The 17,522-nt window shown below is 52.0% G+C and overlaps 9 protein-coding genes across 9 annotated transcripts; 5 read left to right on the top strand and 4 right to left on the bottom strand.

Annotated features, from left to right (window-relative positions):
- Positions 1-27: 27 nt before the first annotated feature.
- COCMIDRAFT_7568 (uncharacterized protein) lies at positions 28-564 on the bottom strand (the record flags this gene model as incomplete). The annotated part of the gene is made up of 1 exon (XM_007692362.1): positions 28-564. The coding sequence occupies one exon, from the start codon at positions 562-564 to the stop codon at positions 28-30; it is 537 nt and encodes a 178-aa protein (XP_007690552.1).
- Positions 565-1,339: 775 nt separating this feature from the next.
- Positions 1,340-2,392, top strand: COCMIDRAFT_102275 (uncharacterized protein; the record flags this gene model as incomplete). The annotated part of the gene is made up of 2 exons (XM_007692374.1): positions 1,340-1,849; positions 1,922-2,392. The coding sequence occupies 2 exons, from the start codon at positions 1,340-1,342 to the stop codon at positions 2,390-2,392; spliced, it is 981 nt and encodes a 326-aa protein (XP_007690564.1).
- Positions 2,393-2,718: 326 nt separating this feature from the next.
- COCMIDRAFT_39072 (uncharacterized protein) lies at positions 2,719-3,682 on the bottom strand (the record flags this gene model as incomplete). The annotated part of the gene is made up of 4 exons (XM_007692370.1): positions 2,719-2,936; positions 2,989-3,066; positions 3,152-3,226; positions 3,424-3,682. The coding sequence occupies 4 exons, from the start codon at positions 3,680-3,682 to the stop codon at positions 2,719-2,721; spliced, it is 630 nt and encodes a 209-aa protein (XP_007690560.1).
- Positions 3,683-3,733: 51 nt separating this feature from the next.
- COCMIDRAFT_102279 (uncharacterized protein) lies at positions 3,734-3,928 on the top strand (the record flags this gene model as incomplete). Its single annotated transcript, XM_007692375.1, has 1 exon — positions 3,734-3,928. A coding segment is annotated over one exon (195 nt), but the record flags the coding sequence as incomplete, so codon positions are not given.
- Positions 3,929-4,950: 1,022 nt separating this feature from the next.
- COCMIDRAFT_39073 (uncharacterized protein) lies at positions 4,951-5,183 on the bottom strand (the record flags this gene model as incomplete). Its single annotated transcript, XM_007692371.1, has 2 exons — positions 4,951-5,072; positions 5,120-5,183. The coding sequence occupies 2 exons, from the start codon at positions 5,181-5,183 to the stop codon at positions 4,951-4,953; spliced, it is 186 nt and encodes a 61-aa protein (XP_007690561.1).
- A 196-nt stretch (positions 5,184-5,379) lies between these two features.
- COCMIDRAFT_28532 (uncharacterized protein) lies at positions 5,380-7,133 on the bottom strand (the record flags this gene model as incomplete). Its single annotated transcript, XM_007692366.1, has 4 exons — positions 5,380-5,483; positions 5,537-5,675; positions 5,726-7,024; positions 7,122-7,133. The coding sequence occupies 4 exons, from the start codon at positions 7,131-7,133 to the stop codon at positions 5,380-5,382; spliced, it is 1,554 nt and encodes a 517-aa protein (XP_007690556.1).
- A 948-nt stretch (positions 7,134-8,081) lies between these two features.
- Positions 8,082-9,280, top strand: COCMIDRAFT_102221 (uncharacterized protein; the record flags this gene model as incomplete). Its single annotated transcript, XM_007692376.1, has 2 exons — positions 8,082-9,057; positions 9,111-9,280. The coding sequence occupies 2 exons, from the start codon at positions 8,082-8,084 to the stop codon at positions 9,278-9,280; spliced, it is 1,146 nt and encodes a 381-aa protein (XP_007690566.1).
- A 985-nt stretch (positions 9,281-10,265) lies between these two features.
- Positions 10,266-13,042, top strand: COCMIDRAFT_102217 (uncharacterized protein; the record flags this gene model as incomplete). The annotated part of the gene is made up of 6 exons (XM_007692377.1): positions 10,266-10,557; positions 10,613-10,847; positions 10,897-11,416; positions 11,469-11,960; positions 12,013-12,243; positions 12,302-13,042. 6 exons carry the CDS (start codon positions 10,266-10,268, stop codon positions 13,040-13,042), a joined length of 2,511 nt encoding a protein of 836 aa, XP_007690567.1.
- A 708-nt stretch (positions 13,043-13,750) lies between these two features.
- On the top strand, positions 13,751-16,974 carry COCMIDRAFT_102226 (uncharacterized protein; the record flags this gene model as incomplete). Its single annotated transcript, XM_007692378.1, has 3 exons — positions 13,751-13,823; positions 13,880-16,821; positions 16,876-16,974. 3 exons carry the CDS (start codon positions 13,751-13,753, stop codon positions 16,972-16,974), a joined length of 3,114 nt encoding a protein of 1,037 aa, XP_007690568.1.
- Between the last annotated feature and the right edge of the window lie 548 nt (positions 16,975-17,522).

The following is a 17,522-nucleotide window of genomic DNA, read 5'->3' on the forward strand; positions in this document are numbered from 1 at the left end:
GGGGGTGGCACCGCAAAGGTTACCAACTCACCGGTTCAGTTCTGCCCTGTTGCGCTCCGATGCCTTTCTGTCCTTGCGTGTAAGCTTCGAGGCAATCTTGTCGCCGTCTCTCTCCTTCTTGTGCTCAATCTTTGCGGGCTCGACGCGGATGGTGCCGTTGGAGTAGTCGCCTGGGCGGAGGACGTAGTCATCCATCATGTTGACGGCATTGGTAATGGCTTCTTTGCGGAAGTAGACGACCATGGCGTTGCCCGTGAACTTGCCCGTCTCGTCGTCCATGTACATTTTGATACGTGGCTGGCCATCGGCGCCCTTGTCAATGATGCCGAACCGCGAGAACTCGTCCTCAATCTCTTTGGCAGTCGTGTCTGGGGGCAGATTGGAGATCCAAATGGCCTTGTTCTCAACCACCTTGGGCTTCTTGTTGGCCTCGGGCTCCTTGCCGTTCTTGCGCTTTTTGCTGTTTTGGCCAGCCTGCGCATCCGCGGCACCATCATCAACCGGCGGCGTGCCCGTGTCTGCTCTTTCGGCAGCTTGCGCCGTGACGTCGCCTCGCTCGCTCATCTTTTGCAACGGGTATGGGTGCAGTCAGGCGGTTGGCTGGCGGCGCGGATCAGCGCGGTCTCTTCCCAGACCAGATGCAAGCTCCAGCTTCACGATGTCGAGGGCGGCAGAAAAGTCGGGCGGTGAGGTGTGGGGCCGCCGAGAGGGAAATCGGAGTTTCTTGCGACAAAGAGCCTCGGTGCGTGGTGGGCTGTCATCCAGAGGCACCATGTTTGGTTAGTGTTTCTGAAGGGCACGCCATGCTGCTCCAGAGGGTGCGGATGAGCGGGCCTGTGTACGTACTCGGATGCACTGCCTACAAATACACGTACACAGCCGTTGGGGGTTCTTGTCGATGGTCGATGGATACAAGATGTTGGCTGCACGCAGGTACATAGACACGTCCTAACCACGGGCTGCAGAATGACGCTGATTGCGGGTGAGGATCGATAGAGCCGGCAGATGGTCATGCACACGCCCAAAGCACTCCAGGCCAAGACGTGGCCTAGCGTGCAGCGCAAGCTTTCCGCCATGTTCGATCGCCAGCCCCGCATGTGACGACCTGGCGATCTAGCCATCTGCGCGTAGTGCGGACTTTCGGAGCATCAAGTGTTCGACACACGATACCTCAGACGCAACAGGAAGAAACCCTGGCCATCGCTAAGCCCTCTCCACCTGAATCGCACGCAGTATATATACACGGAATATGTAGCCCTGCCCGTCTGGTAAATCCCTCTTTTTTTGCTTTTCCATCTCTTCTTTTGTTGTTGGCGTCACACGACAAAATACTGATACCATGTCTCTAGTCGATACTGTACTCCGACCCAACATGCGGGATCCTCTCCCCCCGCCTTCGCTGCTTGTTCAAGCAAGCAAGCCCTTCGCTGACAAACTGAGCCTGACGACTCTCCCTTACCACGTCCACGAGATTCTCCTTGGCTTCCTCGGATACCACTTCATCCTCTATGTCCTTTCGCCGGCCGTCTCGCGACTAGTATGCCCAAAAGCCTACCATGGCTTCAACAAGCGCACGCGACTCAACTGGGACATCCACTGGGTCTCCATGATCCAGTCTCTCTTCATATGCGGCGCTGCGCTGTGGGTCATTTTCAAGGATGAGGAACGACACGCCATGGACTGGAGGGGCAGGCTCTGGGGCTACACACCAGCAAGCGGCATGGTCCAAGGCTTTGCAGCCGGCTACTTCCTCTGGGACCTCCAAATATCCACACAATACATCAGTATTGCCGGCGTCAGTGCGCTCATCCACGCCATCGGCGCTTTGGCCGTAACTTGCATCGGTTTCGTAAGTCGCGGCACACCCACCTGCCCTCTTGGGCCGTGTGTCGCAAACCCTCAAGCTGACTCGTGCAACCAGAAACCCTTTGGAAACTACTACGGTCTCTCTTTTGTCCTCTACGAACTCTCCACCCCGTTCCTTAATATACACTGGTTTTGCGACAAGCTCGGAATGACGGGTTCCAAGCTCCAGCTCTACAATGGCATCGCTCTGCTTGTGACCTTTTTCGGCTGTCGCATCGTCTGGGGAACTTACCAGTCCATTATGATTTACTCGGATATCTACAAGGCTTTGACCATCTCGCAGACCGATGGTATGAGTTCACTCCTGGAGGCGCAGAAATGCGATGGAAGCACCAATAGCAGTATGGGCCTTGATGGATCTGGAAACTGCTACGGTGACCTCCCCATGTGGCTGGTTTGCGTCTATCTTGTTGGTAACACGGCGTTGAGCATGCTCAACTTCTTCTGGTTCAACCAGATGATCAAGGCTGTTCGCAAGAGGTTTGTGCCTGCGGATGAAAAGGCGCAGGCCAAGAAGAGCCAGTAAATGTTGAGATTAGGGAAAGAAATTGGTTGAGTAGAAGTTTTGATTTTTTTTTCTATTTTCGTCAAGGGCGTTGCTTTGAAACTGCTGGAGCAGTTGGATCTTTCATGGAAGGATGATGATGATGATACCCATCTCTGTAACGAATGGAATATGGATAACGACAGGTCTCAGCATACACATGGGAGAGAATAATTACATACAGATTGCGATGAAACGAATATCATATCAAAATTACAAATCACGTATAGCTCCCCTAGTCTTTAACATTGCTCCTCTCACGCCTTCTTTACTTTTATCTGCACAATCTCCATATTAAGTCCCGCCCGCTATAACTTTGACCCACCTCCAGTACCCATCTTCTCCAGCTCCGCCCTCAGCACTTTCCTCATCTCCCCCGCCAACTTGGATCCTTCTTCATCATCTAGGTCGTCGCGTTGGCCCCGCCCAAACATGGTCCAGCTTTTGCTCTTGATCTCAGGCATGCTTTCCGGCCGTGGTATGATGTGGAAGTGGACATGTGGTACTACTTGTGCTGCTCTTGCGCCTGGTGTGGTGTTCAGCATAGCATATTAGTGTGGTGGTAGGTATAAACTCACCGTTATTCTGAACAATGTTGTAATCCGTTACACCTGTGACTTTTGCTACTGTCCGTGCTAGAATGGGTAACCAGAAGCCTGTAGTTTGTTAATTTTCCTTCTCCTTTCATCCTTCATATAGACGAATTAAATATAAGAAATAATAATAATAAACGATACTTACCAATCTCCCTACTCTCTACAACCTCCATATCCGCAACCTTGACTTTATGCTGGCGAGTCGTAACAAGTAAATGTCCTATATCACTCAGATATCAGTACCCATTCCCATCCATGTATCTTTCTCCTCTCTCTCTCTCTCTCTCTCTCATCCCACCAAACCCCCCATCTCTCGTACATGCACGCCCTGCATATGCATCTCCTTCCCCACTCGTTCCCCCCAAACCAAAAGAAACAAAAGCTACATCGAAAAAAAAGAATGAACAAGAAACTCACCCCTCGTCATCGGCAGAATATCCAAAAAAGCAACAACATCCTTACTCCTCAGCACCACAAAACTACTCGGATCCGTCTTATCGGCCTGACTCTCCTCCTCACTCGGTACACACGCTGCTAGCTCTTTCTGCTGTTTCTCGGGTGCACTGCGCCATAGCGACGCACCAGCCTGTGCGTTACTATCGGAAGCGGGATACGCGGCGGCGATGCTGCAAAAGGGACAGGATTCTGGCGGATAGTGGAGATCGGTTTCTTGCATGGCTGTTGCTTGCTATTACCGGGGTTGCGGGCTGTTTGTGTGGCGTTTGCTTGTTTATTTTGTGGAACAAGCCGGGGGAAAAATGGGGTAGCCAGATGGGAAAGGTGTGTGTGTGGGGTGAGTGAAGGGCTTGTTACACACAGGTTGCGTGTTGGATGTATTTGTTTGTTGATGATAATGATGATGATGATGTTCCACAAGGTCGTACGTTTTGGTCGTCAAGGATCCCAGATGGAGGGTAAGTAGTAGTTCGTGATTCACGCCAACCCCCAACGCCTGTCAGCGAACCTAAACCGGTAGTAATACGATTGCAAATTCTCTAACCCAAAAAGATCAGAACAGATCTAGAAAATCTCGAGATCGAACAAGTTCCTGTCTCTGACTTTCCGTGATTAAGAGAGTCGGTAAAAAACAAAAACAAAAAACAAAAAGAACAAAAAAGCGAGGACAAGGTTCAAAAGCTACGATCGCAAGACACCGCAAGCTCGAGCCCTCGATTACTACCAGTTCAAAGCGGTCTAGCTCCCCCACGTCTCACTGCTTAGACCTCGGTGCAACGATCGCGCGCTCACAACAGGCATCTGGGCCCGGGGAGCGAACTTTTGTGGCTGAGGGGGGGGGGGCTGGGAGAGGGAAAAACAAGCCAAGGGTTACCAACCATGTCATCCATTTGCATCTGCATCCATTCCCCGGGGGGGAAACGGGCTAGACGGACACCAACGATGATGACATTTGCTTTGGTTGGCTGGTCGAGGAGATTCAGCTAGAGAGCTAGGCGCAGTCCCGCGTTTCTGGTTTAATGCATAATTGCATGGGACTAATTGGCCAAGGAAGGGCGACGTGATGCGGCGACGCGGTGTAGACACGCATGACGTGCCACTATCGTGTTGCTTTCGAGGCAAGGGCGTACGCGACGCGATACCGTGGAGCTATGGCGTTTCGGTCGCGAAAATGCAACAGGGCGGACATGGCTGGGGATTTTTGGGGGGTGTATTGGGTACACATGACGTGATTCCAAAAGAGGCACAACAAACATTTGTCACACCAAAAGTCTTGCAAAGACGACCAGATTATTCAACATGCTTTGCTCCATTCTACTACACTCCCCAAACAGTGCGCAATTCACATACACACACTACTCATACACGTGCGGAGAACGAATATCTCCATATCTGATGTGCCAAATGACCATGTTTTTCCCACGCACCACACACCACAGACAGACACACTCCATACAGGTCCACAAAGGAATAAAAACCTCTCTCATATCATACCGTTCCTGGTACATTGGACCGCCTAAGCCATGAGCGAGTATCCAGAGCCGCTATAAGAAATGAGGTAAAGTGCGATCTGAAAAGGTGGAAAAAAACAAACACACCCCTCGTTGCGCCTCCATTGACAGGAGAGGAACGCCGATAACTCCGTTTCCAAGCAAACTAAAAAACCACTTAGGGAGGAAAGATGAACCAACAATGAAGTGAACAACCAACTTGCATCCCATGTATTAAACGCCGACCGGAAGATGGTATTAGCCAAGATGCAAACATGAATAGCCTGGTTTGGATGCAATCGTAAATTTTGGCTCCCGGTCGGGACCTGAACTTCGTCAATCACTACTCGTTCCCATGCCGGCGGTAATGAATAGCTTTGCGACACATAAGCCAATGACCGGTATTGCCTAACAAGAACCCACACGCTTAGCGCACGCTCTTGGTCTTGGAGGGGACAGCGGCCTCTTCTTGGAGTGCGTTACCATAGGCAGCAACGTATTCCTTGGCCCACTTGCGAAGGACAATGGATGCTGTGTCGTGTTAGTCTCAGGCGCGTCCAGAGGGGATAGTGGGTAACCCTTACCTTTCAAGAACTTTTTGCTGGCATACTTCTTAAAGAAGGCCTCGTGTACAACAGGGCCAGAGAGGTAGTCGATCATCAGCTCAAGAACAGGCTGGATCTCTTGCTCAGTGTAACCGGCGTAGTGTGTTAGGGTAGCGTCCTATTCAAGTTAGATATAAACAACGTATATGGGGCATGACTGTAACATACCCAAGGGCCACGCTCAAGAACAAGGCGAGCGAGGTACATGGCAGCGGCAGCAACCTGGCTAGGAGGGTGGGCGAGGAAGCGGTGATCCAGGCAGCCAATCTCCAAGAGATACTTGCCCAATGTGCGAGTCTGGATGTCGTAGTTGTCGGCCTTTGATATCCGGCGGAGGAAGTTCATGGGGTTGGGGTAGCTCAGATCGTAGTTCAAGGCAGCAAGGACAAAGCGTTCGGCGCTAAGAATCTCCTCCTCAGTGAAGCCATCGTCGGCAACATGGCGGAAGTTCTGTACGTGGGGAGAGAGGACCTCCTCGTACTTAGAGGCGATGAACATGGCCGTGACGCCAACCAACTGGAGGCGGTCCAGCTGGACAATCTTGGTGGAAAGGAAACGGTCAATGATGTTGACAGCAAGGAAGAGAGTCTCGGGAAGGAGGCGGAAGCGGGTGTGGACCTCGAGTAACCAGTCGACAAGAATACCGCGCATCTTCCACTCGAGTTCTGTTTGGCTCTCCATGTAGTCGGGGTTGGCCATGGTGGCAATCTCAAGCTCCTTCAAGTACTCGAAGATCTCGACAACATACTCGGAGACCATGAGCGGGTCATCAACGTCCTCCTTGTCTAGATCCGGGCCGTCGTAGAAGACCTCGGTGACAGGTGCCTCGACCTCCTTCTTTGAGCCCTTGGTCTGCTTGACATTGTCCTCTTCAACCACCTTCTTCTCTTGCGGCTCAACGTTCTCCTCCTCTTCCTCCTCTGGCTGCTCTTCCTTCTCTTCTTCCTGCTCCTTCTCCTCTTCCTCCTTGACGTCTTCCTTTACATCCACCTTTGGCTCCGCCTTGACTTGCTTTGCGGCGGCAGCGCCGCGCTTCTTTGCTGGCTGACCTGTGATACCGTTGCCACTAGCTGGGCGCCTCTTGAGGTCGGATGTGGAGATCTTTTCCTTTTGCTGGAGAATGGAACGCGTCGAAGCAGCCCGTGATGACTTCTCGACCTTGGTTGGCTGTGCTGCTTTTGAGAGTTGGCCCTTGGTAGCCAGTGGCTTCTTTCCGTCCTTTGCACCAGCACCCAGGGCATCCTGCTTTGCGACATTGCTGACGTCACCAAGAGCCGCACGCTTTCGCGTCGCGGCACCGTTTGCGCCGAGAGTAGCAGTGGACTTCTTTGTCTGAAGGGCCTTCTTGGGCACATCTGCTGCCGACTCGTTGGCGCCCAAGTTGGCGGCCTTTGCACGCGTCAAGCGTGTCGTAGTGGCGTTTTCATCGTTCTCATTCGTGATGGCGCGTTGCCTCGTAGATCGAACCTGTTGGAGCGTGTTAATGACCTGTATGGGAGGTATACACGTTCCCGCCGCGTCGTGGGTCTCGGGGACGGGATGCAGCAAAAAGGCAATGACGTACTGCTGGAGGCATGGCAAGCAATATTAGGTATGCTGAACAAAGCTAAAGAGGTATCCAGGTGTTCGAGTAGATGTGCAGTTTGTAATGGCTGATGTTTGATGTGTTGTGATGCACTGTTTGGTGATGTTAGCAGAGTTCGATGGAGCTTGAGCAAGGCGCGTCGGAGGTGGCAGGCCGACAGCAGCGGAGCATCGACGGGCGCGCAGGGTGTGCACGAAGCTGGGCGAGCGAACCACGGTCGATGCTCACGAATGCTGGAGGGCCAGACACGCTCGACAGGGTGCGGCAGCGAGGATGAGGGCGACGTGACGAGCCAGCAGGAGAGACCAACCCTTGGAGAGCTTGACGGGTTAATTGAGTGGACGGGGTAGAGGTCCAGCTACGGCGTGCACAAGAAGGAAAGTGGAGGTTGGGCGAGGGAGGAGGTGCACCAAGGTGTGTTGTGTGTGGGAGTGAGAGGGTATGTTGTGTGTTTTGAGCGAGGGCCGGCTAGCTTGGCTTTCCACGTCCCACGCGCCAAAATGGCCGTCGAGGCTGGCAAAGGCAACAGTGCACGCCCCACAGGCGCGTGTGCAAACTTACGCTGAATAAGAGGCCGTGACGCAACGCGTTTCTGTAGCGGCGATGGGCGGCTGGCGAGAGGGCTGATGGCGAGGCGCAGAGGTGCGCTGGGTGTCGCGTAGTCAGTATGGTACAGTGCAGTGCAGTGCAGTAAGGGTGAGCGACACTGACGGGCGGGTGCGTGTTGTGATGGGTGACAGAGCAGACGCTGGTTGTTGCTGGGCCATCGCGCCGGCCAGGGCAGGCCAGGGCAGGCAGGCACTCCCCCGCCCGTCCTGCGCTACGCCCAATCCGGCCACTTGGAGAATTATTCGTGACACCGCCAGCACCAGCCCTCAAAGCAGCTGTGCCATTGCATCCCCGCCACGCATCCACCGCCCCCGGGCTCCCGACGACACAATGCTGCAGCCCCGGATATGTAGTCGCCTTCAGTCTGTGCAGCTGTGCGCCGCTCTGCGCTCTGCCCGTACCTACGCACAGGTCCATGCCGCCAGTGTAAAGCAGCCACCATCACCACCACCATCGTCGTCCATACAGCCTGCCGTGGCTGTCGATGCTGCGACACTCAAACAAGAAGGCTCGCGGAGAGACCGATTCATCCCTCTGCGCACATACAAGCCCCGCACACCCGGATTGCGCCATCTCAAGCGCCCTGTCAATGACCACCTGTGGAAGGGACGACCATACCTCAAGCTCACCATTGCCCGAAAGGGACAGCACCTAGGAGGAAGGAACAACACCGGCCGGGTCACAGTGAGACATCGAGGTGGTGGTCACAAGAGGCGCATACGAATTGTCGACTACAAGCGCTACCTGCCTGGCAAGCATATCGTCGAGCGCATAGAATATGACCCCAACCGGAGCGCACATCTTGCCCTCCTCACACGCCTGGCAACTGGAGAAAAATCTTACATTATTGCTGCCGATGGAATGCGTGCTGGAGACGAGGTCGAGAGCTACCGCAGCGGCATCCCCAGAGAGCTGATTGCCAGCATGGGTGGTGGCATCGATCCTGGTATGCTGGCTGCTAAGACAGCGGCCCGAGGCAACTGCCTTCCTATCCACATGGTGCCGCTCGGCTCCCAAGTCTACAACGTTGGCTCTAAGTCTCAGGGTGGGGGCGTCTTCTGCAGGAGTGCAGGCACATATGCTATTATCGTCAACAAGGAGGAAGTAGAAAAGGGCAGCAGCACAGAGATTAAGCACGTCATCATCCGGCTACAAAGTGGAGAAATCCGCAAGGTCAGCGCTGACGCATGCTGTACCATTGGTGTTGCCAGCAACCCGCAGTCACACTTTACATCCCTTGGAAAGGCTGGACGTTCACGATGGCTAGGAAAGCGACCCGAAGTCCGCGGTGTCGCCATGAACGCAGGTCAGTGCTCAGGCCTATCGATTAACGATCTGCAATATGCTAACATGTCCCAGCTGATCATCCCCACGGTGGTGGTCGTGGCAAATCAAAGGGTAACGTGCATCCTGTCAGTCCGTGGGGAACACCCGCAAAGGGAGGCTACAAGACAAGGCACAAGAGGAACAAGCACACCTTCCTTGTTCAAGACCGACCGCGCAATCAAGGAAAGCGCAGGTCAAAGTAGACTGGGAGCTGTGTACATACGCTCGAATTCACACTGTACTTTTACTATATATTGCCTCAGTAGCATCATTCATGAACGTACCTTGATGAACCAATGCTATTTGTTCCGGCAAACAATTCCATTCTACGCCGCCCAGCTGGCCTCTCAACCGACATTCGGAGTTTTTACCTACAATCTAAGTATGCTGCTAAGCTCTATACATGTACGCTATCGGGGTTGGTTTCATTTTTAATATAGCTCGGCAATACTTTTCGGACGCATTTGCTCCTATTCGCTTTTATCCGTTGGGATTAGTAACTCGTCTTGTCAGCCTCTAAGCATCGCCATCCTAGTTCCCCATGGATCACATCGACATTCAGGATGACACAAGATATAACGCTTGCAAGATCGGTCGCATTTTTGTCTCTGTTAGGCTTAATTAAACCCCCCACTTGAGCGCGTCTCGCGCAGCTGCATAAAGAAGTCCTATACTTACGCCATAGAATAGCTGACCAATGCGACACGTCGCTTGTGGCAGGCAGCGCAAAGCTAACCCTGAACGGAACTGGCTGGGACATGAGCTGAGAAACCACCAACGGGGATTCCTGTTGGCAGCCCAGATGTACGGGAGATCCGACATAATTAGTCCAGGTGGTCAACGTGCATTCGACACGTTCAAGGCAGCACGCCTAAGACGACGCTGCAGATCCAGTCCACACCAAGGAAGCCCATGCCTGCACACCTCGACTCCTTCATCCCCATTCGCATTACAGAACTGCGACGCCCACTAGCCTGGATTCGTGGTCCTTTCCGCCTACCCGCCTGTGTTCAAGTCACTACCGCAGCAGCAACTCGACCTGTAGCCGGAACTCGAACCATTAGGCTGAAGGAATTATTTGAATCAGAGGCCCCTCCCACTTCTGAATCGTGCTTACGCGGGGTGCGGTTTCTCTGACCCAGCGCGCACCCTTAATCTGCCTGGAACAATCAACTGCTGGTATCCACCATGAGTATGCCTCCCAACGAGGCCGAGTCGCCAGACGAGAGCTTCTTCAACGACCTGTCCCAACAACTCCAGGAGCCTAATATAGCCCATGATCAAGAAACACACCAAGACGGCTCGAGCAAACTCAAGAGGATCGCTTGTGTGTTGTGCAGGAAGAGGAAGTTGCGATGCGACGGTGCACGACCGTCATGCTCAACCTGCAAACGCCTGTCCCACGATTGCGCCTATGATCAAGTGCGGAAGAAAAGCGGGCCCAAACGTGGTTACGTGAAGCTGCTCGAACAACGGCTCCGTAAGTAGGATGCGCATGCAGCCTGTGGCTATTTGCGCTGACGCACAGTCTCCAGAACAGGTTGAGACGTTGTTGAAGACCCAGGACGCAAACGACACAAGCAAAGACGCAACCCGCCAGGACTCCGCATCTGAATATGTCGCCAACACCATAAATCTAACACTACCCAGCACTAATCATATTCCAAATTTTGCAACTCCTCAACATGATACAGAACAACGCATGGCAGGAGACATAATAGGGCTTGGATTAGAAGAGCCTTTGCCACCCCAGGAAGTCATAGATAATTTGTATGAAGATGCTGCAGCCAGCGTCGTGATCGTTGCTAACGCGCATCAGATACGAAGTCTACTTTTCCAAAGTTCATCTCTCCATACCCGTCATACACAGACCACGGTTTCTCGCGGCGCTCAACCTCGCCCCCCATATGCGACCACCGATATGCCTACGATACATCATGTGGGCCATGGCAGCATCTGTCAGCAACAAATACGAAGCGCTTCACGAGCACTTTTACCAACGAGCAAGGAAGTATGCGCAAATGGACGAAATGAAGGGTCATGGAGAAACGACCATTACACTTGCACATTGCCAGTCATGGATTTTGATATGCACGTACGAGTTCAAGAACATGTATTTTCCAAGAGCATGGCTATCTGCTGGTAGGGCTGTTCGACTCGCTCAGATGATGCAACTCCATCGCTTGGATGGGCTGGGTTTGGACGTAAAGCAATGCTTGCCTCAACCGAAAGATTGGACAGAGCGCGAGGAGCGGAGGAGGACTTTCTGGATGGCTTTCTGTGTCGATCGGTACGCCAGTATTGGCACAGGCTGGCCAATGGTTATTGACGAGCGTGACGTAGGCAGAAAACTGGGCTCGTTGTGTTCTCAGTGGGCTAACTTTGATACAGATTTTGACGAACTTGCCGGCAAGCGAGGAAGCTTTCGAGAAAAGCAGACCAATGTCTACAGTGTCACTGGAGCGAGCTATGCAACCAAATGGCGTAGCGAACCTTCAACCATCTGGCGGAATCGTTTTGACAGCAGCAATGTTCGGTCGCAACCTGCTGCATCTACATCGGCCTGGTCCTGATGATAGGGACGATGACATCAACGGTGGTTACTGGAGTCGACATCGTGACATTGAGCAACTGCTACTCCAAACATCACTGGGATTGCCTGATCATATGCGATTACCTTCAGGACTCTCAGACCCCAACGTCGTCTTCACAAATATGTGTATTCACACCTCAGCAATATGTCTTCACCAGGCAGCAATATTCAAAGCAGATAAACACCGATTACCGGTCAACATTGCCAACGAGAGCAAGATCAGATGTGTAACAGCCGCAGCAGAAATTGCCAGCCTTATGCGGATGATCAGTCATATGGATCTTTCTGCAGTAAGTTCGAATGCTGTAGAAGAAGCGAGTGATCCAAGTTGACTTTGAACAGATGAATCCATTCATATCCTTCTGTGTCTATGTGGCAGCAAGAGTGTTTGTCCAATACCTAAAAACCCGACCAAAGGATCAACAAATGGCCGCTTCGCTAAAATTCCTGATGCAAGCTATGCACGCTCTACGTAGGAAGAATCCACTCACAGAGTCTTTCCTGGCACAACTAGACATTGACATCGAACATGCTGGCACCGAAGGTCTTCAGCAGATGAAATCCATGACCAAAGTAAGTTCCAGACTCAAGTTCTTTGCAATATAAGAGTGCTGACTGTTTTTGTCTATAGCCCACTGCCACCCGCGGCGCCACTAATCAATTCAGATGCAATCCCATAATCAATATATCTGAAGGGCAACAATTGGATGAATGCGTCAATATAGTTGAGAACAATAGTCGGGTGAATACGACCTCGACACGCAGTACGCAGTATGCGAACAACGCACCAGGTCCACCATTTCATGTCAGCAGCATCAACAACAACATCGACCTACGGACGGCACCCCATGTGTCGTCACGCGAAGCTCTTGCAACTACAGGGTCTCATGGATCCACACCTGGTTGGTTTGCAGCTCAAGATGGAAATGAAATGGATCTCTCTGGGGGTGAGAGGAGCCTTGATCACGATAGCCCCGTAACCATCAGTTCACAATCACGCGGCGGCTCAACGTCGCAATCTTCATACTCACCTGGCCAACAAAACGAGCTTCATATGCCATATCGAGCATCGCCAAAGGTGACTTATTCCAATTTGGCGCCTAACGGCTCCACCGTCTTCCCAGGCTTCGTGTCTACGAATGATGCCTTTAGCATGAACACCTTCGATACCTCAGGAGATATGGGTAGTACTGGTTACAATGATGGCATCATTATGGGCAACGAATGGGACTACGCTGCACTCAATGCTGGATCTGGTCTGCCAGTAATGGCCGATGCATCATGGGACTCGATGCTGGAAAGCGTAACGACGGGATGGGAGTCGGTCAGTCAGGTGCACGACAGCCAAGCAAACATCTTCAGCGCAAGATGAGCATTTGCACGAATAAGGATGTGGGCCTTGACGACTTGACGCTATTATTATAGAGCAGTATACCCGCTTTGGCGTTGATTTACTTTTGAAAGATTTACTTGCTAGACCACAACGGACTAAACTATTAGTATATACATACACCGGCCTCGAGGCCTAACACCGAGATTACATTAGAGGTAATCTTTACTTTGTACTATATAGTATTTTGTACATAAAAATACATCCTGCCTCTTGAATGCAAGATTTATCATAGTCGTTGGTGGCTCGAGTGCTGCATAGTGATGAATTGTGGAGAACCAACGACGGGATTGGATAGCGCGAACGCATAGGCGATAGGATCGATTGCACCAGAACAGTGTATATGTCGCTTGATATTGTAACCGCCGTACAGGCAACAATAACATGGAGAGCGCAGACCCTGAAGATCCGGGGATAGTGTGGCTGAGGCAGGGGGTGGATGTGTGGGAAGCGGTCAAGACGTCACAGGCTCAGTTGCCATGGGAAACCAACGAATAGCAACAAGCTACGGGCAGTACCTCGACCGCGCCCCCCACCGCTTGTCTACAGCTTTGGTTCGTATATCTATCGTTCTACCCGTTCAAACTTGTTCAATTCACTACTAGTCCATTTATCAGAAATACTTGCGCTTGCGTTCTTTTGTCATTACCTTCGACGCCACACAAACAGAGCAATAAACACCGACGCTACATGTTCGCATCCAAGGAAAGAGAAGGCGCTTCGTCGCCAGGGCCTGGAGCCTACTATTCACAGTCCCAAATGAGTAAGGTTTACAAGCAGGATTGTATTCTGACCAAGGTTCTGACTGTATATGTGAAGAGAACTACCTACAAGACCTTCGCACAAACCGCCCCGCCCGTCCTACTGGAGCACGTCCTGCGCCTGCGCATTTCAACACTTGGTCCAGCAGAACACCCAACCGGAATTCTGATTCATCAGCTGTGGCTGCGCTGCAACGTACCTTCACAGACCCTGCTGCCGATGCCGAAGCCCAACCCTCCGCCTCGCAAGAGCCAGGGTCGCACAGCCGAACAACGTCAAGGACCAGCATGGAAAAGGTTGGAGGCCCTGGACGGCCACTTGTTCAGGCGCCTCGTGGAAGAGAAACCTCACGATCCTCCTCGCACACGCGAACACCAAGTATGATATACCGAGAACGCCAGGAGCGACAGGTAGAGCAAGATGAAGCCCGCGCTATCCGTGCGGCGATGGAGGATCTTGAGCTTGCAGCAGAGGGGAAGATATACGAGGCGGCACGGGACGAAGCTGCCGAGCTAGTCTGGAAGCACCGTAATCCAAATGCAGCGGAGAACAACCCTCACGCGCCATACTCCTATCCAGGTCTGGGTAGGAAGAATAGCACGCAGCGAAGTCGGAGCGTTGAGCCCAAGGATCAGGATCTACAGCGGGCCAATTCCAAGCTGCGAAAGCGACATTCGATGGGAAGTGCTGCCTCGGGGAGCAGGAGCAGTAGCCTACAAAGCAACGGGCCTGGAGGGAACACGGATGTATCTACCACTGGGAATGAAACGTCAGCCACTTCGCCAACCAAGGGATGCTTTGACCTCAAAGGCAAGAAGTATGAGTCGCCGGCATTGGCCAAAGCCATCTCGGATCTGCCAGACTTTAAGCAACGGCGGAGAAGCAGTGGTTCTCGTCGTACCGCCAGTGGAAGCCTCTTCCAAAACCCCAACGATCAAATCTACGAGGAACCGGAAGAAGAAACATTGCCTGCTCCTCGACCGAAGCCCGCCCCTGAACCATCGAAAATTGAGAAGCTACCACTAGGAGTAAGGCGCAACCCCTTTATGCGATTCCAATCTATTAAGAGCAATCCACTGGTACGCTCAAGTACCGATCCTACCGTGACCTCGAAGCGGCTCGACCGCTATGAGATACAAAAGAATCCACCAACCCAGTCTCGAAATGCCGGTTACACGTTGAACTCCGCTGTATCGAAGCCAACCGACAAGGACAAGGCAAACGCGGAGAACGTGCCTGAGGTGAAGATGAAGGACGGCAAGGAGATAAGAAGTGAGGAGCTGCGTGCTGCGACCGGATTTCGCCTCAAGGACCGTAGTCCAAAGCTTCCTACGCCCACTGCTGTTTCTGACGCTCCAGGGCGACCAATCGTGTCCTTCAAAAAGGACTGGAATGTTGTCGAGCTGAAAGAAGTCGCTTCTACGCTGACTGATCCAGCACCAGTTTCTTCCAGCCAACCCAAATCTGGTCAGCCTCCCCTGGTGCACGCTGCAACGGCCCCTGATGTGCCTACTATAAGTTTAGCACCGGATATTCCCAAGAGAAGTACCACACCAATCCCTCCTTCGGTTCCTGAGATCAACATTCCTGAGCCCAGTAACGGCCTGGCACCTGAAATACCCAAACGAAGCACCACGCCAAGACCACCTGAGACTCCAGCCATCAATGTCTCCTCTAGCAATGCCACTTCAGTACTGCGAGGCGGCAAAGTTGATAGGCCCTCTATCAGTGTTCGTGAAGATCCACCAGCACCAGCGCGACCCTTGCCATTGACCAGTTCGTTGAGGAAAGCTCAAATTCCAACGCGTCCCTCCGTGGCACCCATACCCACCATAAATGTTCCTGATTCTTCGCCCGCACATTCTAGGACGACATCCACACCAAGTGTTCCTTCCATCTCGGTTTCGGAGACGCCGTCGAGTCGAAGCTACCATAGGCCATCGTCGAGCGTCACAGCACCTGTCCCAAGTATATCAGTCAGCAACTCGCCATCTTTTGGACGGGGATCATCTGCAGCTTCTAGGTCCATGACACCTGACATTCCATCAATATCCGTCAGTGAGTCGTCTGCTCCCAAGCGTGGGTCAAGAGGAATTACCCAGCCCATCCCGAGCATATCAGTGAACGAGACGCCTATGCCAAGAAGAGGATCTACTGCGCCCTCTATCAATGTGACTCCTGATGTTCCAAAGATATCTGTCAATCAGTCTACAGGATCCGCCCGAGGACGATACAGTAACGTTCCTTCAATCTCGGTTAATCCTTCGGTGCCTTCAATCAACGTGAACACGCCAAAGGGCTTTGGGCCTGCAGCTTCTGCACGGCCTCTACCGGTACCAGGCGCTCAAAACAAATCGCACAGTTACAGTAGTTCTGGATCCGGTCGTACTCACTGGACGCCGACCACTGTGCGCACAGGTGCTCTTTGTACTCAATGTGCGCTACCCATTGCAGGCCGCATTGTCTCTGCAGGAGGCTCTCGCTTCCATCCAGAATGCTTCACATGTTATCAATGTGGTGAGCACCTTGAGTGCGTAGCTTTCTACCCCGAGCCATCCAACAAGCATGCCGAACGTGTCCAGCGTATCCGCGCTCGTCTCACAGGTTACGACATTCCGTTCCTGCCCTCGCACCCTACAGCCGAAGACATGGCTCGTCTAGAGCACGATGATGGCACCGATGAATCTCCGCGGTTCTACTGCCACCTTGACTTCCACGAGCTCTTCTCTCCACGATGCAAGAGCTGCAAAACGCCCATTGAAGGCGAAGTCATTGTAGCATGTGGTGCAGAGTGGCACGCTGGCCACTTTTTCTGTGCTCAGTGCGGTGATCCTTTTGATAGCACGACGCCTTTTGTTGAGAAAGACGGATACGCATGGTGTGTCAATTGTCACACGCATCGGTACAGTACAAAGTGCAAGGGCTGCAGGAAACCGGTTACAGATACGGTTGTCAAGGCTCTTGGAGCGGAGTGGCATACTAATTGCTTTGTCTGTGTGGTAAGTTTTTTTCCCTCCCTATAGATGGTGGACGTAATGCTAACGTGAAGACAGATTTGCTCTGGTCCCTTTGAAGATGGAAGGTACTTTCTCCGTGGTGACACGCAAGATCCCGTCTGTGTAAGATGTGAAGAGAGACGACTAAAGGCTTGATGAAGAAAAGGAAGGAAGAAAACAAATGAAAATGAAACATACGAGAAACGTACGAGAAACAAGAACCACACTGAAAAGCTCTGCTTAAGCATTCATGTATCGCGTGTCATTTTCTGTGATTTTTGCTTTGCATTTTTGGGGAGAAAAGGGCGCTGGTGGTAGGGCGTTGCATTGGGGGGAACACAATTTTGACTTTGATAGGATCTCATTTCACATATTGCAGACATTTAATACATACATACATGATCAAGTAACTTTTATTTAAAATCTACTAACTTGTGCAACGTGCGTGGACCACTTTCTTTGATGTTACTTCTCGCTAAAAAAAAACATAGGATATCTTACTACGTATAATCGCCTAATAAGTCTCTCTGATTCCATACTGCAACAAAAAGATGGTATAAATACAAGAATGTGAAATAAATAAATAAGAAAAAACGTGCATACTCAACTCTCTTCGCTCCCTTCTCTTTCCTCTCCATCCATTCAAATTGGACAATGGAAACAAAAAAAAGATCCACCTTTCTACAAACTGAACTCGACGTAAA

The sequence above is a fragment of the Bipolaris oryzae genome (genome assembly GCF_000523455.1).
Source record: "Bipolaris oryzae ATCC 44560 unplaced genomic scaffold scaffold_127, whole genome shotgun sequence".
Lineage (NCBI taxonomy): Eukaryota > Fungi > Ascomycota > Dothideomycetes > Pleosporales > Pleosporaceae > Bipolaris > Bipolaris oryzae.